This window comes from Corvus brachyrhynchos, unplaced genomic scaffold, assembly GCF_000691975.1.
Source record: "Corvus brachyrhynchos isolate BGI_N302 unplaced genomic scaffold, ASM69197v1 scaffold139, whole genome shotgun sequence".
Classification (NCBI taxonomy): Eukaryota; Metazoa; Chordata; class Aves; order Passeriformes; family Corvidae; genus Corvus; species Corvus brachyrhynchos.
Window position 1 is genome coordinate 153,769 of NW_008246062.1, and position 13,626 is coordinate 167,394.

A 13,626-nucleotide genomic window follows, 5' to 3' on the forward strand; every position below is an offset into this window, starting at 1 on the left:
CCGGCCCTGCTCTATCTCTTCCCCCTGAAGTCTCTGAAGCTGTTGCCATCAGCCTACAGTTGGTGCCTTTCTTCCACTACAGGTGCATTTCTGAGCATCATCCCACCAATGGGACACCATCACCACAGCTATCATGAAATCAAACGTTACTGGAAGGATATCAAAAGATCATCAAATCTGTCCTTTACTTCAAGGCAGGGTCTTGCCTCTCTACCACCAAAATGACATAGAAAGCTCCAGCAATGCCTATTCTTCAACTGCCTTCCCTGCATTATCTAACATAAAACTCATTACTTCAATTTCAAGAAGTTTTGTCTTCTCCTGGGAGGGTCAAAGGTGGTCTTCTGCTTCCCCTAAGTTCCTTGTGCTACTTGTCAAGGACACAGAGTACAGACAGCTGAGGGAGGGGATTGTTCCTCTCTGCTCTGCACTGGTGCAGCCTCACCTTGAGTCCTGTGTGCAGTTTTGGGCACCATAGCATACGAAAGGTATAAAAGCTACTAGAAAGAGACCAGAGGAGGGTCATGTGGATGGTAAAAGGACTGGAGGGGAAGCCATATGGGGAACAGCTGAGGTCACTTGGTCTGTTCAGCCTGGAGAGGAGACTGTGGGGACACCTCATCACTGTCTACAACTTCCTCAGGAGGGGAGGAGAAGGGGGAGGCACTGATCTCCTCTCTGTGGTGACCAGTGACAGGACCCAAGGGAATGGCCTGAAGTTGTGTCAGGGGAGGTTTAAGTTGGATATCAGGAAAACATTTTTCAGCCAGAGGACCGTTGGGCACTGCAACAGCTCCCTGGGGAAGTGGTCACAGCACCAAGCCTGCCAGAGTTCAAGGGGTGTTTGGACCTCATGTTCTCAGGCACGAGATGTGGCTCTTGGGGCAGCTCTGTGCAGGGATTCTATGACTCTGTGATTCCAAGTTCACTACATACTGAAGGCTGTTTTGTCTCCCCAAGGGTAAGCAGCTCCAATTTCTTCAGCCACTTCTTATGCATTAATCCATCAGTACCAGCACCACTCTTGCTGCTCTCCAGTGGCCTTCCCAGATACTTCACCCCACTCCGGATGAATGCCCAAAATGGGCCATGGTTTGCAGCTGAGGCCTTACCAAAGCTGAGCAGAGCACAAGGGACATGCAACTTTCCTTGCAGACAATGCATATTGTGCATAAGAATTCACCCAGGAGTAATTTAAATATCCTTATGCACCACCAGCACACAGAGGATGGCTTCCCAGAATATGATCCATTTTGGCAGATCCTTTCTGGCAGAGCCAGATGCCTCATCAGGCAATGCAAATCTTTCATTTGTCCTTGCTGAACTGCATCCAAATTCTTTCAGACTATTTCTCCAACTAGTCAATTCTAATCCTATCTTTCAGTGTGCTTGTAGCTCCTGCCAGTGTGATGCCATTCACAGATGTACTAAGTGTGTTCTTTATTCTGTCAGCCAAGATGTAGAAGTAAATATTGAATACCAGACTCAGGATGGGATATACCCCTGATGGATCTTTCAATTTTCTTAATCAGTCATCAATATCTATTGTTAATGACTTTTTTTTTCCTGAAAAATCTGGCACTCACTGTATTGTGATTTTATCTCAGGCATGTATCTCCCATTTACTTGTAAAAATGCCACAAGTGACAGTCAAGATACATTGCAGCTATCTGAGGCTTTTTCAATAGCCCTCCAGCTACCACTAAAACAGAATTAATTTTGGTTTGATGCAGTTTTTCAGGACTGCTGACTGTTAATCATCTCTTCCCCACACACACACTCCTAGTTACTTTGAAGTGGTTTGCTGTATTGTTTTAACGTTTACTCAAGTGAACCCAATACATCTATAATTGCTCAGCTTTTCTTTTTCCTCTGTTTCAAGACAGATGCTGTGCTTGCTCTCTTCCCAGTCTTCTGAACTTTGTCTGCCTATGAGCCAGACTTTCAAAGGCACCACTGCTCCAGGGCATGCTTTACCTTACCAAGTAAACCACTCTCTCTCTATTCCAGCCCAAAACCTACCCCTTTCTCCTCTGCTTCTGGCAAGTATTATGTTAGATATCTAGAGAAAAAAAAATCAACAAAACAACAAAGAACCCCATAAGAAAACCCCTCTGATTTCTTAGCTTTATTTGCTAGGCCTTTTCCACTGAGCCTCCCCAAAGACCACAGCTCTTAGAGAACAACCTTTATTGCCCTTTATGTCCTTGACAGACTTTCCTCACTTTGAGCCTTTGCCACACTGTTTGTGCTGGATAAAACAGTTCTGCACCTTCTACAGGCATCCTTCCTTTGTCTGAAGCAAATGGGGAGCTTCTGATTTCACCACCTCACTCACCTTTCTGAGCATTTCTCTGAAAGGTGATAACATATACATGTGCCCTTAATATCAATTAATAATGTACGTCCCCTTAATATCAATTATTTAAGGAAATGACAGCCCTGCCTAATTCTCCCTCCACCCCAGGATTCTTTCCCATGAGACCTCAGTTATTAGTTCTTCATATTTACTGAAGGTTTCCTTCTTGAAGTTAATGTTAAACAATTTGATACTGTCACTTTTTCCTAAGTATCATCCCATCATTTCGTAACTATTCCTGTTTACACTCCCTCCAGCTTTCAGAGGACCAGCCAACTCCTCCCATTCCCTTCCTTTTTGGAGGGAATCACTTCTGAAACAACTTCCTCTCCTCTCCAAAAAGTTATCCACCTCTGCACCAAAACTCTGTGCCAGCTGAGTAGGTCCTGTTCCTCCACACTTCTCTCCAACTCTGCCTCTGCATAGCTAGAATTCTTCATTTACCACCATGCCCTGCCTCTCAGAAAACTGTATTTTCTTTTTTTTTTCCCCACAAAAGACTGCCCTTCTTGGTTTGCCATGCCTGTGTTCTTTACCTTGTAGCATTACTCAGAGATCTGCAATTTGTTCATCTCTTTCTTCAAGCTGCATCTCAGACCACGCAGTCATAAAAGGAAAACCTCTGTTAACCTTACAGAATTAAGTTTTATTCTTTTCTATTAATATTCCAGCCTCATGAGTTACCACAGCAGGTGTTTGTTACACCTATTATATGATGATGTGTTAAGACATCATTTCTTCTAGTTCTTCCTGTTTGTCCACTTTTGCATTAGCAAGCATCTAAGCTGTTCAGTGCACCGAACTGCTAGTCTTCCTCCTTTTCCTCCAATGACCCTGTAAATATACAGCATCCCTAATTTTTAAGCCCTTTTTCAAACCAACATTTTTTAGTATCTGTCTGTAGGCTGTTTTCATCAAGCCCTCTAATCACTAATGTGAAGCTAATGTGAGCAGGCAAATGTGCTCTTCTCCTTCTTCAGGCACATCTAACAGTATCAGTCATTTTGAAATCAGCTGCCATCTGCCCCAAATGGATGATTCAGATCAACCACAGCGGCTTCATTCAGTACCCTCAAAGTGCTTAATAATCCTTCACCGATTTCCTCAGACAAATTTTTCTTATCTTCACAACAGGGAGAACAATGTACTAAGAGATCAGAGTCACTTATCTGGTGTCCCAGAGGAAAACAGAAGCAGAGCTCAAGAGGTCCAGACTTGCTGGGCTTCAACTATTGTGTTGTGTGCTCCTTCAGGAATTTTCCTCAGAGCAACCGGGAATCTCAAAGCTGATGAAAGATAAACCTATTTGTTAAAAACAGAAGTTCCCAACACTTGCCTGTTTCCTGCCATACAGTAAGTGCTACCCTTATCCCCTCCTCAGGGGCTCCAAGTCTAGTCCTGGAAGAAATGTCACAGAAAAGATAAATGGTGTTAATGTAAATAGGAATAGGTGACAAAGCTTGAAAGCCTCTCGGGCTACACGGCAGAGCCTCGGTGTCACACAGCAGCTTCTGAAGTCCTCAGTGGCCTTCTGTTTTGTATGCAGAAACGGAAATCCAAGTGCTACAGGCAGCAGCTGAACATGCCCTGAGTTCCTTTGCTCTTCCCAGGGCACACTGGGGGAGCAAGAAGCCATCCCCTTTCTCAGGTTGCCCCCACTGTCTTTGCAGCCAGGGAAGAGGCACTTGACACATGGATTTGAACTCAAGAGTCTCAAATGCTCTTAGAAAGAAGCTGACACACCTATGTGCCCCAGTGAGGAAAGGAGCCTCTCAGAACAGTGAGAGATGCAGCCTCCAAATGGCTTTCATATGAGAAACATTAATGGCAGCAAACGGCTCTGGGATGGCAGAGAAACGAGGCAGTGGGACATGAAACAGAACAGAAATTAAAATCAAGGCACTGCACTCCCATATGGCACCTAAGCACAGGTTTTCTGTGATAACGCCTTTCTGAAGGCCCCAGCTAACTGTGAATCTGGTTCAAAACTGAATGGAGCCTTTCTCTGCCATAGCCATCCATCCCTCTCAGAGGCAGCGTCCCTAAAGGCCAAAACATGAGACTAATTTCTAGTGGCGAGAATTCAGTTTTTTCCTGCTGGGTAACAGCCAATACCTTTGGCTAAATCAAGAAAAATCACAATAAATTTCACAGGGAGCCTCATCCAACAGCATCACAAGGAGAACTTCCTGTCCTCTGGCTACACCAAAGGAGAACCACTCTGACCACATGCACAGGCCAACACTGCCTCAGTGGTTTTTACCAGCTGAAGACACTGAGGTCCTACTGCTGTGCCTCCTAATCCAGCAGTTCTCAACCATCACAGACCATGTGACTCCTGTTTGTTTCTGGAACAGTCTGTGCAGAAATGAAGACTCTTGGATCACCACAATAAACAAAAATTTAAGAAAAGTCAAGCATTATACCAGCTTTGCCTGGAAACCATAACTCAGGGGTTTCTGGCTGTAGATCCAAGCATGCGTGTCTTATCATGCCCTGTTGATTCTGAAAGCAATGAGGAAAAAGGGAGGGGAAAGCTGTACGGATATCAGATGAGAAGTTTTTCATTTCTTGAAACTTTTTAATATATCTCTAAGCAAGTCAAATGTTCTGCTTCTGCAAATTGCATTCACTGGAAAGAAGGAATGGTATTTGTGCTCCAAGTTATCATTTCACTGCCACTGAAAACTATTTTAAATTATTCATCAGTGGAAACTCGGCGTACATAAATATGGCTTAGTGCCCAGTTCTTGGTCTAACCACTGAGACCAAGTCAGTGGGAAAGTGCCTGTTTTCTCAGGCAGACAGTTTTAGAAGCTAAACCTCAGAGTAACATCTGTATTTAATAAAATAAAACCCATGCCAAAAAATCAGCTATAAATGTAACTGGCCAGCCCACCAGCCTCTTACTTTAAGACTGCTGCATGGAAAAGTCCTGCAAAAGGTTAGATTCAAGATCTGATCAGACAGCCTGGAAATTTGTTTCTGGTTTATGCTAAGGAGCATGTGCCAAGAGAAGTGCTTTCAATGGGGTATTGGAAAACTTTTGTAGATATTGGGTCTTGTGGCTCCAATAAACGGGAGGTTAAGATCTGCCTGGTTTTGCCAAGTCCTACACAAACTAGGCACTGATACCTCCTGCAAGAAATGAACACAGCCCAATTAGGGGAGTGCCTGCGTAACTAACCCTGACAACAAAACAGAGACAGCAAAAACTCTGTAAAAATAATAATCTCTCCTCCACCCTTTAAACAAGTGACCTCAAGAGCAAAAACTCTGCCCTGGACCAGCTACAAAGAGTGGCATCCAGGAGCTGGACTCATCTCCCCAGCTTCCCTTACAGAGTAGCTCTTAGCAAAGCTATTATCCTTACCAAGTTGTGAAAGCTGTAACAGATTGTTCTGGTTCCAAGGGAACTGACCCTACTGGGACTGTAATTCAGGGCTCCCCTGCAACAGGCTATAAGCAGTCTCAGAAGACCCCCTCCAGTCACACAACTCATGATGTGTCTCCTGCTACATCCTCCTTGTCCCATCTCCCTCCTACTTTTGTTGTCCTTACTTTGGGCACCTCATCATCACTGTGCAGCCCAGCTTTCAGTATCACCTCTCAACTATGGCCACCTCACACTCAGCATGCAGGAGATCAGTCATCTCTGAACAGGCAGAGAAATCCTGGCCCTATTTTCTGGTCTTTGCGAGACTGCTCCTCCAGGTGCACAAGAGACTGGAAACTGCCATGGTAAGTCAGTACCTCTATCCTCCCCTCAAAAAAACTGAGAATTACAGTCTCCATTGAAAGGCAACTCCATGGGAGAGGGCAAGTCATCATATACTGTGTTAGGCAACCAAAATCCTCTTCTCCTAGGAGGTTATTATACAACCTAATAGCTAAAATCTCCTTGCACCTTAAAGCAATAATTGCCCCTTTTTGCAATCATTAGGGGTGAAAGAACCATGCAACAAGTGTCTTGATTTGCAGGTACTGTATGTGGGTAGAGTCCCAGTTGTTGAGGTAAAGAGAATGGGATTATTTTACAGCACTGATACCACAGGTTTTCACATTCATAACACAGCAGCACCTTGCTGGGATCAGAGCTGCAACGAGTGAACTCCTTCCAAAACCAAAGCCAGGGACCTTTACAGGAGAAGTTCATTATCTCATATGGATCAGAGGACGTATGGATGAAGCAAAGAGCCATATGACAGGTCTGAGGGTCATACTGGTTAAATATCTGTATTTCACAGCCAGTCTGGGACACAGACATTTGTCAGACCCCCATCACCTGAGTGTCACCCTCATGCTGTAACCTGACCGGTGCTGCGCACCTGCTGCTCTGCAGCACGAAACCAAAGCCCATCCCTGCCCTGAACTGCAGCCAGAGCCTGGCAGGGTTCAGCGAGCATGGCTGGGGCAGCAGGAGCAGTGAGAAACCAGTGGGATGGAAACAGGGAGAGGGAGGTCAGAGCCAAACCCGTCTGGGAGCAGGAACATGCCCAGCTGCCTGGCAAACAAATGTGGTTTTTTTATTGACTCAAAGGTCGGGCTCTCCAGGGCTCCATGCTACAAACGCACACATTTTTAATGTGCAGATGCCCCCTTTTCTAGGGAGACTCTCTGGCTGCTCTGGCTGGTGAGGATTTATGCTGGCAATTTTCATCTCTGAAATGGAGTAGATTGTGCTGAGTGTGAGGCATTTAATAAAGAAAAAGCATGCATCGTGACCTTACAGCGACACCATCATCAATGGGTTTAGCCCTATTTCCTCCTTCCTGTCCTTCAATTATTAATAAATATATTTATTGTGTCTTTTTGCCTCAAAAAACCAAGAAACCTCCTTCCTCCTGAAGAAATAAAAAAATGCAAGAAATACACTTTTGTGGTCATGGACTGCATCTTTGGTGAATGTACTGAGCTTAGCCTCCTGCTAAGCATCAAACAAACACCACATATAGGGGAATTTCTCACACAGGTAAAACACTTCATATATCCCTGGTATAGAAAGCCAAATTATTTTGCTACTGGAATCACTAACAGAGGACCCACTTATGTGATATACTGACCTCCTCCATTTTCATACAGCAGATGAAAGGTCTGAAATAAAAAACCCTGAGGGTGAACTGGAAATATTTCCACCTCAGGTTTAGTAAATTTTTAATATCAACATAAAGTTCAGTGGTAGAGCCTGCCCTTTTCTAAAAGCAGCATTTTTTATTATCACCATAAGAAGAGAGAAAAGAAGAACAGAGAGCTCCAAAAGGATGCCTCAGATTTGCCCAGCATGTACAACACTTGTGGTCAAACAGCTCTCTTGGGACACAGGTGGAAGAAGTGTTGGATAACCTTAAACCTGAAAATATTCCCATTTAGGTTTTTCTAGGAAGAGACACGGGCTGACTCATCTCTCCCTTTTCCCATCTCCTGCAATAACACCAGTTCTGGTTTTCCTTCCTTTTCTACTCCTGGCAATGTCTCACCCACATGCCCCGGCTCTGGGCAGAGGTGAGGACTCCCACTCACCATGTCTCAAAAATGCCTGGCAACAAATTAATTCTCAAGAAGCATCTACATCTTTTTGTATTTGTTTCAGTCTGCTTCAGAATGAAACATACATTTTTAAAATATATTAGCAGTACAAATTGTCTCTTCTTCATTTTGAAAAAATTTGATTTTTTCCCCCCCCCCCCCCTGCCCCTTGCCCACCCATTTGGTTTAGAATTTTGTATCACTCCATGTCCTGGTTTTATTTCTGATAGTAGTTCACAATATTTTGACTAATATTAACATGCCAAAAAAAGCAGCTGAAATAGTATTTTGTTTTTATTTTGAAAACTAGTCTGACAGTCACTGGCTGTCACATATAATTTCCTTTACTAGAAAACAGTATCTCCTAGACATGCTGGTAAATGCCGCAGCTTGACACAATTGCACATGTTGTTAATAACAGCAAGGCACAGTGATAGGAAGTGATGCAAAAAAATCATAAAAATAAATACAGCTCCAAAACGAACTTTGAGAAGTTTTTCAATTCACAGTTATTTCCCTCATGGGAAATTATGTAAAAATAAATACATTTTTCATATTCAGTGTCTATTGTGGTGAGACATTTCCTATTAGATCAGAGTGGGGATCCCAGAAGGCAGCTGAGCTTGGTGTCCCGTAGTGCCAGTTGTGGGCTGCCTTCCCCCTGAGCTGCCAAGTCCTTCCCAGAGCCCGACTGCTCCAAGCCCAGTTGCCTTGGTGAGCAGCAAGAAGGAAAACTCAGCGGAGCTTTCCAAAAGCACTACCTCAATTTATAACCTTCCTCTTCCTCTCACAGTGCCCTGAGGCTGGGCTTATGGAGATGAAACTGCTGCAATGACTGCCCTTCCATCCATGTAGTTGAATTCACTCTGCTCTCTATTCCCATTTTTTTCATGGACAGTATCTGCCTATCCCTGTCCTCGAGGTATGAAGCTCCAATGCTGAACTAAACTGCCATGGGATGAAGCCAGTGAGTAGAGATATTCCACAATTATCAGCCATCTCCAACCTTCCATACACTCCATGAACTAGGAGTGCCCCCCTTCCTCTCTGTTTCTTTTAGCTCAGCATAAAAGATCTCAGGCACCTTTTCCACAGAAACACCACTGCTGCTTATCTAAGAGGTGTACTTCCCTGCTTCAGCTGAACAGCTTCCAGGAGCTAGGCATTTTTGTCTGTCTGACATGACCTGCGTTTTAGTTACATTCCTGATTACTTCTATAAAGAACTTGAAACTACAAAAAGCCAACTCTTATCTCCAAGAAACTTAAGACCACGTAACCTGTCCTCTTAAACTACACCTATCGAATTTCGCCTTCACTTCAGCTCAAGTGGAAACCATGTCTTGCTGGGTAGAAACACTGGATCTCGTGGGAGCAATCCTGATCCCAGATCCAGCAGCTGATGCCTGAGGTAATCCATTCCCTCCCATGGAGGTCATACCATGAGCACGGCTCTTCATCAAGGTTGAACATCATCCAGCTTTGTTTTTGGAACAGAAATTTCATCTTTTCATAAGCAGTACTGTCCCTCCAAGATGAGCACATGGGATGTTCCCTGTGGGAGGGCCTTGCCTGCTCTCAGGCAGTACAGTCCTTTGGACTTCTGCAAACATAAAACTTATAAACTCTTGGATTAAAATTGCACTTTTTTAGGCATTTATGCCTAGTGAAATGTTTGCAAGGAGCACTCATAGCTTTGGGGCTGCAAGGCAAAATAATTAAAAACAAAAGGGGAGGAGAAAACACTCTTAGCTTCCTGTTATGGAAGCTCCTCATTCCCTGATTGCCCCAGCTTCCTTTATCCTCTGAACTATTTCCAGTTTGCTTTCATTGGTTTTGAACTTATGATCAGATGTGAAAATAAATTATTTTTCCCAAAAAAATATAGGGTTTATATCTAGGAAGATCTGAGTTTCTCAAATACTTGTCTGAAGAGGGTGGGGCTGAATTCTTCTCTGCTAAAACTCAGGCCCAGGCCCAGGAAAAACACAACACTTTCCTAATATAGCAACAGAATCTTTTTGATAATCTGAACAGCTACTGCTTAACAAGTGGGGATGCCCTGAGTGGATGGTGGCTCACAGACAAACCGGTACTCCCTCATCAGCAAAGCCATGATGAGGTAAAAAAGATCTCGGGCTGGCAGAGACCCTGCCCTGGAAGCATTTGCAACCTCCTCTCCTGGGACTGCCAGAGAAGCAAACGGATGCCCCTGTCTTAAAAGCAGGGCTCACAGTCTGCCCTGGTCCAGGAAGGGGAAATAGCAGCACAATTGCAAAAATAAACCCCTGGGAAAAAGCTGTTCAGTCCTCTGAGCTCAGAGAGGTTGGAAAATAATTTAATGTCAAAATACAAGTAGGGCAGTAATTCCACATTCATCAAACACAGGGAGGAACATCCTGAAAGGAAAGGCTAGAGACTTTCCCTCTTCACTGTATCTGCAGACCTGGATCCCTGACCAGAGGCTCCACACTGGGTCTTCCAGGGTGCACACACATGTGCTCTCAGGGTGCATGTCTCTGATTTACTCTTCTTCCTGTTTTTGATTGAAGGAAATATCGGGGCCATTGCCATCATAAAGTAGAATCATGCAATTGTTAGGCTGGAAAAGACCTCCAAGATCAGTGAATCCAACTGTTTACCCAGCCAACTCCACCACTAAACGGTATCCCTAAATGCCACATCTGCACATCCACTAAATACCTCCAGAGATGGTGACTCTACCACTGCCATGGGCAGCCTGTTCCAGTGCTTGACAACCCCTTCCGTGAAGAAATTTTTCCTAACACCCAATCTAAACTTCCCCTAGTATATCTTAAGGCCATTTCTTCTTGTCCTGTTGCTTGTTACCTAGTAGAAGAGACTGACCTACACCTAACTACAGCTTCAAGTAGTTTAAGAGGGCAATAAAGTCTCCTCTGAGACTCTTTTTCTCCAGGTTAAATGCCCCCCAGCTCCCTCAGCTGCTCTTTACAAGACTTGTGCTCTAGACCCTTCACCAGCTTCTTTTCACTTCTCTGGACATGCTCCAGCACCTCCATCTTTCTTGTGAGGGGGTCAAAACTGAACACAGAATTTGAGTTGCACCAGTACGTTTCATCATCCAAAGACTGCACTGGATCTTTGCACTGTGCTTTGCTCATCCACCCCACACCTGCAAAGGATTCTTGTATAAAAAAACCCACCAAAATTCAATTTCCCCAAGGCAGTCATGTGTCACAACAGCGCACCAACTCTGTAGCTGGCTCTGTTGCAGATGTGCCCCTGTTCACTGGCACCCAGTCCACAGCACTCCCCCAAGGTAGTATGAAATTCAGGAAAAGGAAAGAAAGTGTTATCTTCCCCCACCTGCTCTGCAGGGCCAGACATGCTCCCAAACAGGAGCTCAAGGACTTGCATGTGTGCTGTATTTACATTCCTTTGCTCCCATGATAATGGCATTACCAGACCACACTCACCTTTCAATTTCTTCTTTCCAAATTTTAATCCAAATAGAGACATCCCAGAACTTTATTTTAGTCCAACTCCATGGAACTTCTACAAGAGAAAAGAGAAGGCAATTCACAACAAATACAGCATCACATACATGTAATTATATGCCAAAAAAATGAGGGAAACAAACTCCTAAACACTGTGGCCAATAGCCACAGTTTATCATCTAGAATGCTTTAAAATACAAAACAATCTTAGGTTTTCAGGTTGCACTGCATCAGTGGGCTACCCTACCTTGGACATGCTGATCAATTCATCTCCTGACATGGCACAAAGAAGGGGCCAGTGGAGGAGAGACTGGAAAGGACATTCCCGCTACATTGGTGCTATATGAAAATGAGAAATACACACGCAGGGCTTGTACTTAAGGCACAGAGGAACTGCGTGTCTACCCAGAGCAAGACCAGCTTCCTTGAAGAGGAGGAAGCAGCGGGAAGCACTGGTTTCCTGTAAATCCGCCTCTGCTCAACATGTGCTGGCTCACACTGTTGTCCATTGCTGGTCATCCTGCATGTTTGGGGCAGACTAGAATGACATTTCTCCCCCATTGGCTGCAAACTACTTGGCCCAGAAACCTAAAGCCAGGCACCAGAAATGCATTTAAGGCCCTGAATACATCCTGATAGGCAGAGGAATTGAGCATTTAAAAAAAAAAAAAAAATCACATCCAAACTGGCTGGTAGTGAAACTTTCTGTGTCCTAATCATCAGACAAGTTTATTTAAAGGATTTGAAGGTGATGCTGGTGCTGACAACCTAGAGGATCTGTGAACATGAGAAAAGCTGGCATTGCTCTGTGACCCGGAGCCTGAATCAACAGGAACACTCTGCCAGTTGTTTAAGTGGTCAGTGAGCCAAGCTGAGACACTTAAGGGAGTCACAATCTATCTGTAACAAGTTTTCTAGGTGACAGAATGTAGTTTTTGCACTTTATCCCATGCTATCTGTGTAAAGCAAGGGTGCATAAGGAGACAGGAATAACAAATATATCATATTTTGGAAACATACATGTGCAAACATAGCCTGTGCCACTGCCCAAATGCAAGCCTGATACAACACCGCCGGTGCAAGTTTAGGCTTCATGTCTTTTCAGAAAATACAGGTAAACTTTAAGGAAAACTCTACCATCCTTGCATAGGTCAAACTTCTGCACAGATCTCTGCCCCAGATGCTAAAGCAAAGCTCTATTTAGCAGCTACAGCTCAGTGAGTCTGAATTCAGTGAGGGGTCTGGGAGCCTCTTTGTGCCCACTCTGCTTGGAAGAAGTCCCTTTTCTTTCATTCATCAATTGTTTCTGCTCATCATGACAAATGCTTTGGCAACACCTCTCCCCAGAATTTCTCTGCCCACGAAGCCAAACCACTTAAAGTTAAAATATGCATCAATATATCACAACCTAAAGCTTCCTCGATCCTGCTGACCAAACTAACTTTCCATCCCTGAGCTCAGTCAATCACTTTCAACATATTTCTTCCATGTTTTAGAATTACTATTATGTCTTACGAAATCCTACTAACTAGGACAGAGAGCTCCCCGTAAGATGGTGGGGAGAGCGAGACACTACCCACACACACAGAGGTAAATACCTCAGATTTCCAAAAGCACCGAGAGCCACAGATCTGATAATCACTAATCTGGTAATCCTGGCAGCACAGGGATGCAAAAGGTTGACTGGTTGTCATCAGAATATTGATGATTACATGAGCCATATGAACTCTGGATGCTGCTTTATTTGCGAAACATTTTAAAAAACAATAGTCACTGTTCACTGTCAGCACAAAGATGCAAAAGGTTAACTGGTTATAATCATCATATTGATGATTACATGATCCATATGAACCCTGGATCTTCTTGTATTTTCCAAACATTTTCGAAAAACAATCCCCAGCTACCAAACTTCTCCCAGCTGTGCACTCAATTGACAAGGCATATAATTTCAGCAGAGCGTGAAATAAAGATGTTTATATTTTTGGGGGAGCAGAGAAGAGAAGGTGGTTATAAGCCTTCTTTCAGCAGCAATAACATGAAACAAACAACAGACCTTCACATCTTCTGAACAAAAACCTGCAACTCCCTTCAGCTCTGACACATAGGTTTTGTTAATTACTGTGATTCTTTGAACACTGGTTTCTGGTGGGAGTGCAGTGTGACAAGAAGACTGAAACAATACACTGTTTTGATATGGAAGGCATGTAGTTCCCACAGTGCATTAAATCAGGATTGTATTGATTGAACGTCTTCACTCAGCAGT

The 13,626-nt window shown here is 43.9% G+C and overlaps 1 protein-coding gene across 6 annotated transcripts in view; it reads right to left on the bottom strand.

The window, feature by feature from the left end:
* The window catches only part of LOC103623850 (phospholipid-transporting ATPase ID), an 84,801-nt gene that overhangs the window by 53,748 nt on the left and 17,427 nt on the right, over positions 1-13,626 (bottom strand). For 5 of the 6 annotated variants that reach the window (XM_017746578.1, XM_017746582.1, XM_017746580.1 and 2 more), the window contains one exon: positions 11,343-11,421. In XM_017746578.1, the coding sequence (XP_017602067.1) occupies positions 11,343-11,385 (43 nt within the window). In that variant the 5' untranslated portion in view covers positions 11,386-11,421. Of the gene's footprint in view, positions 1-11,342; positions 11,422-11,610; positions 11,676-13,626 lie in introns of those variants that run through there. The other variant, XM_017746581.1, reaches the window with a different exon arrangement.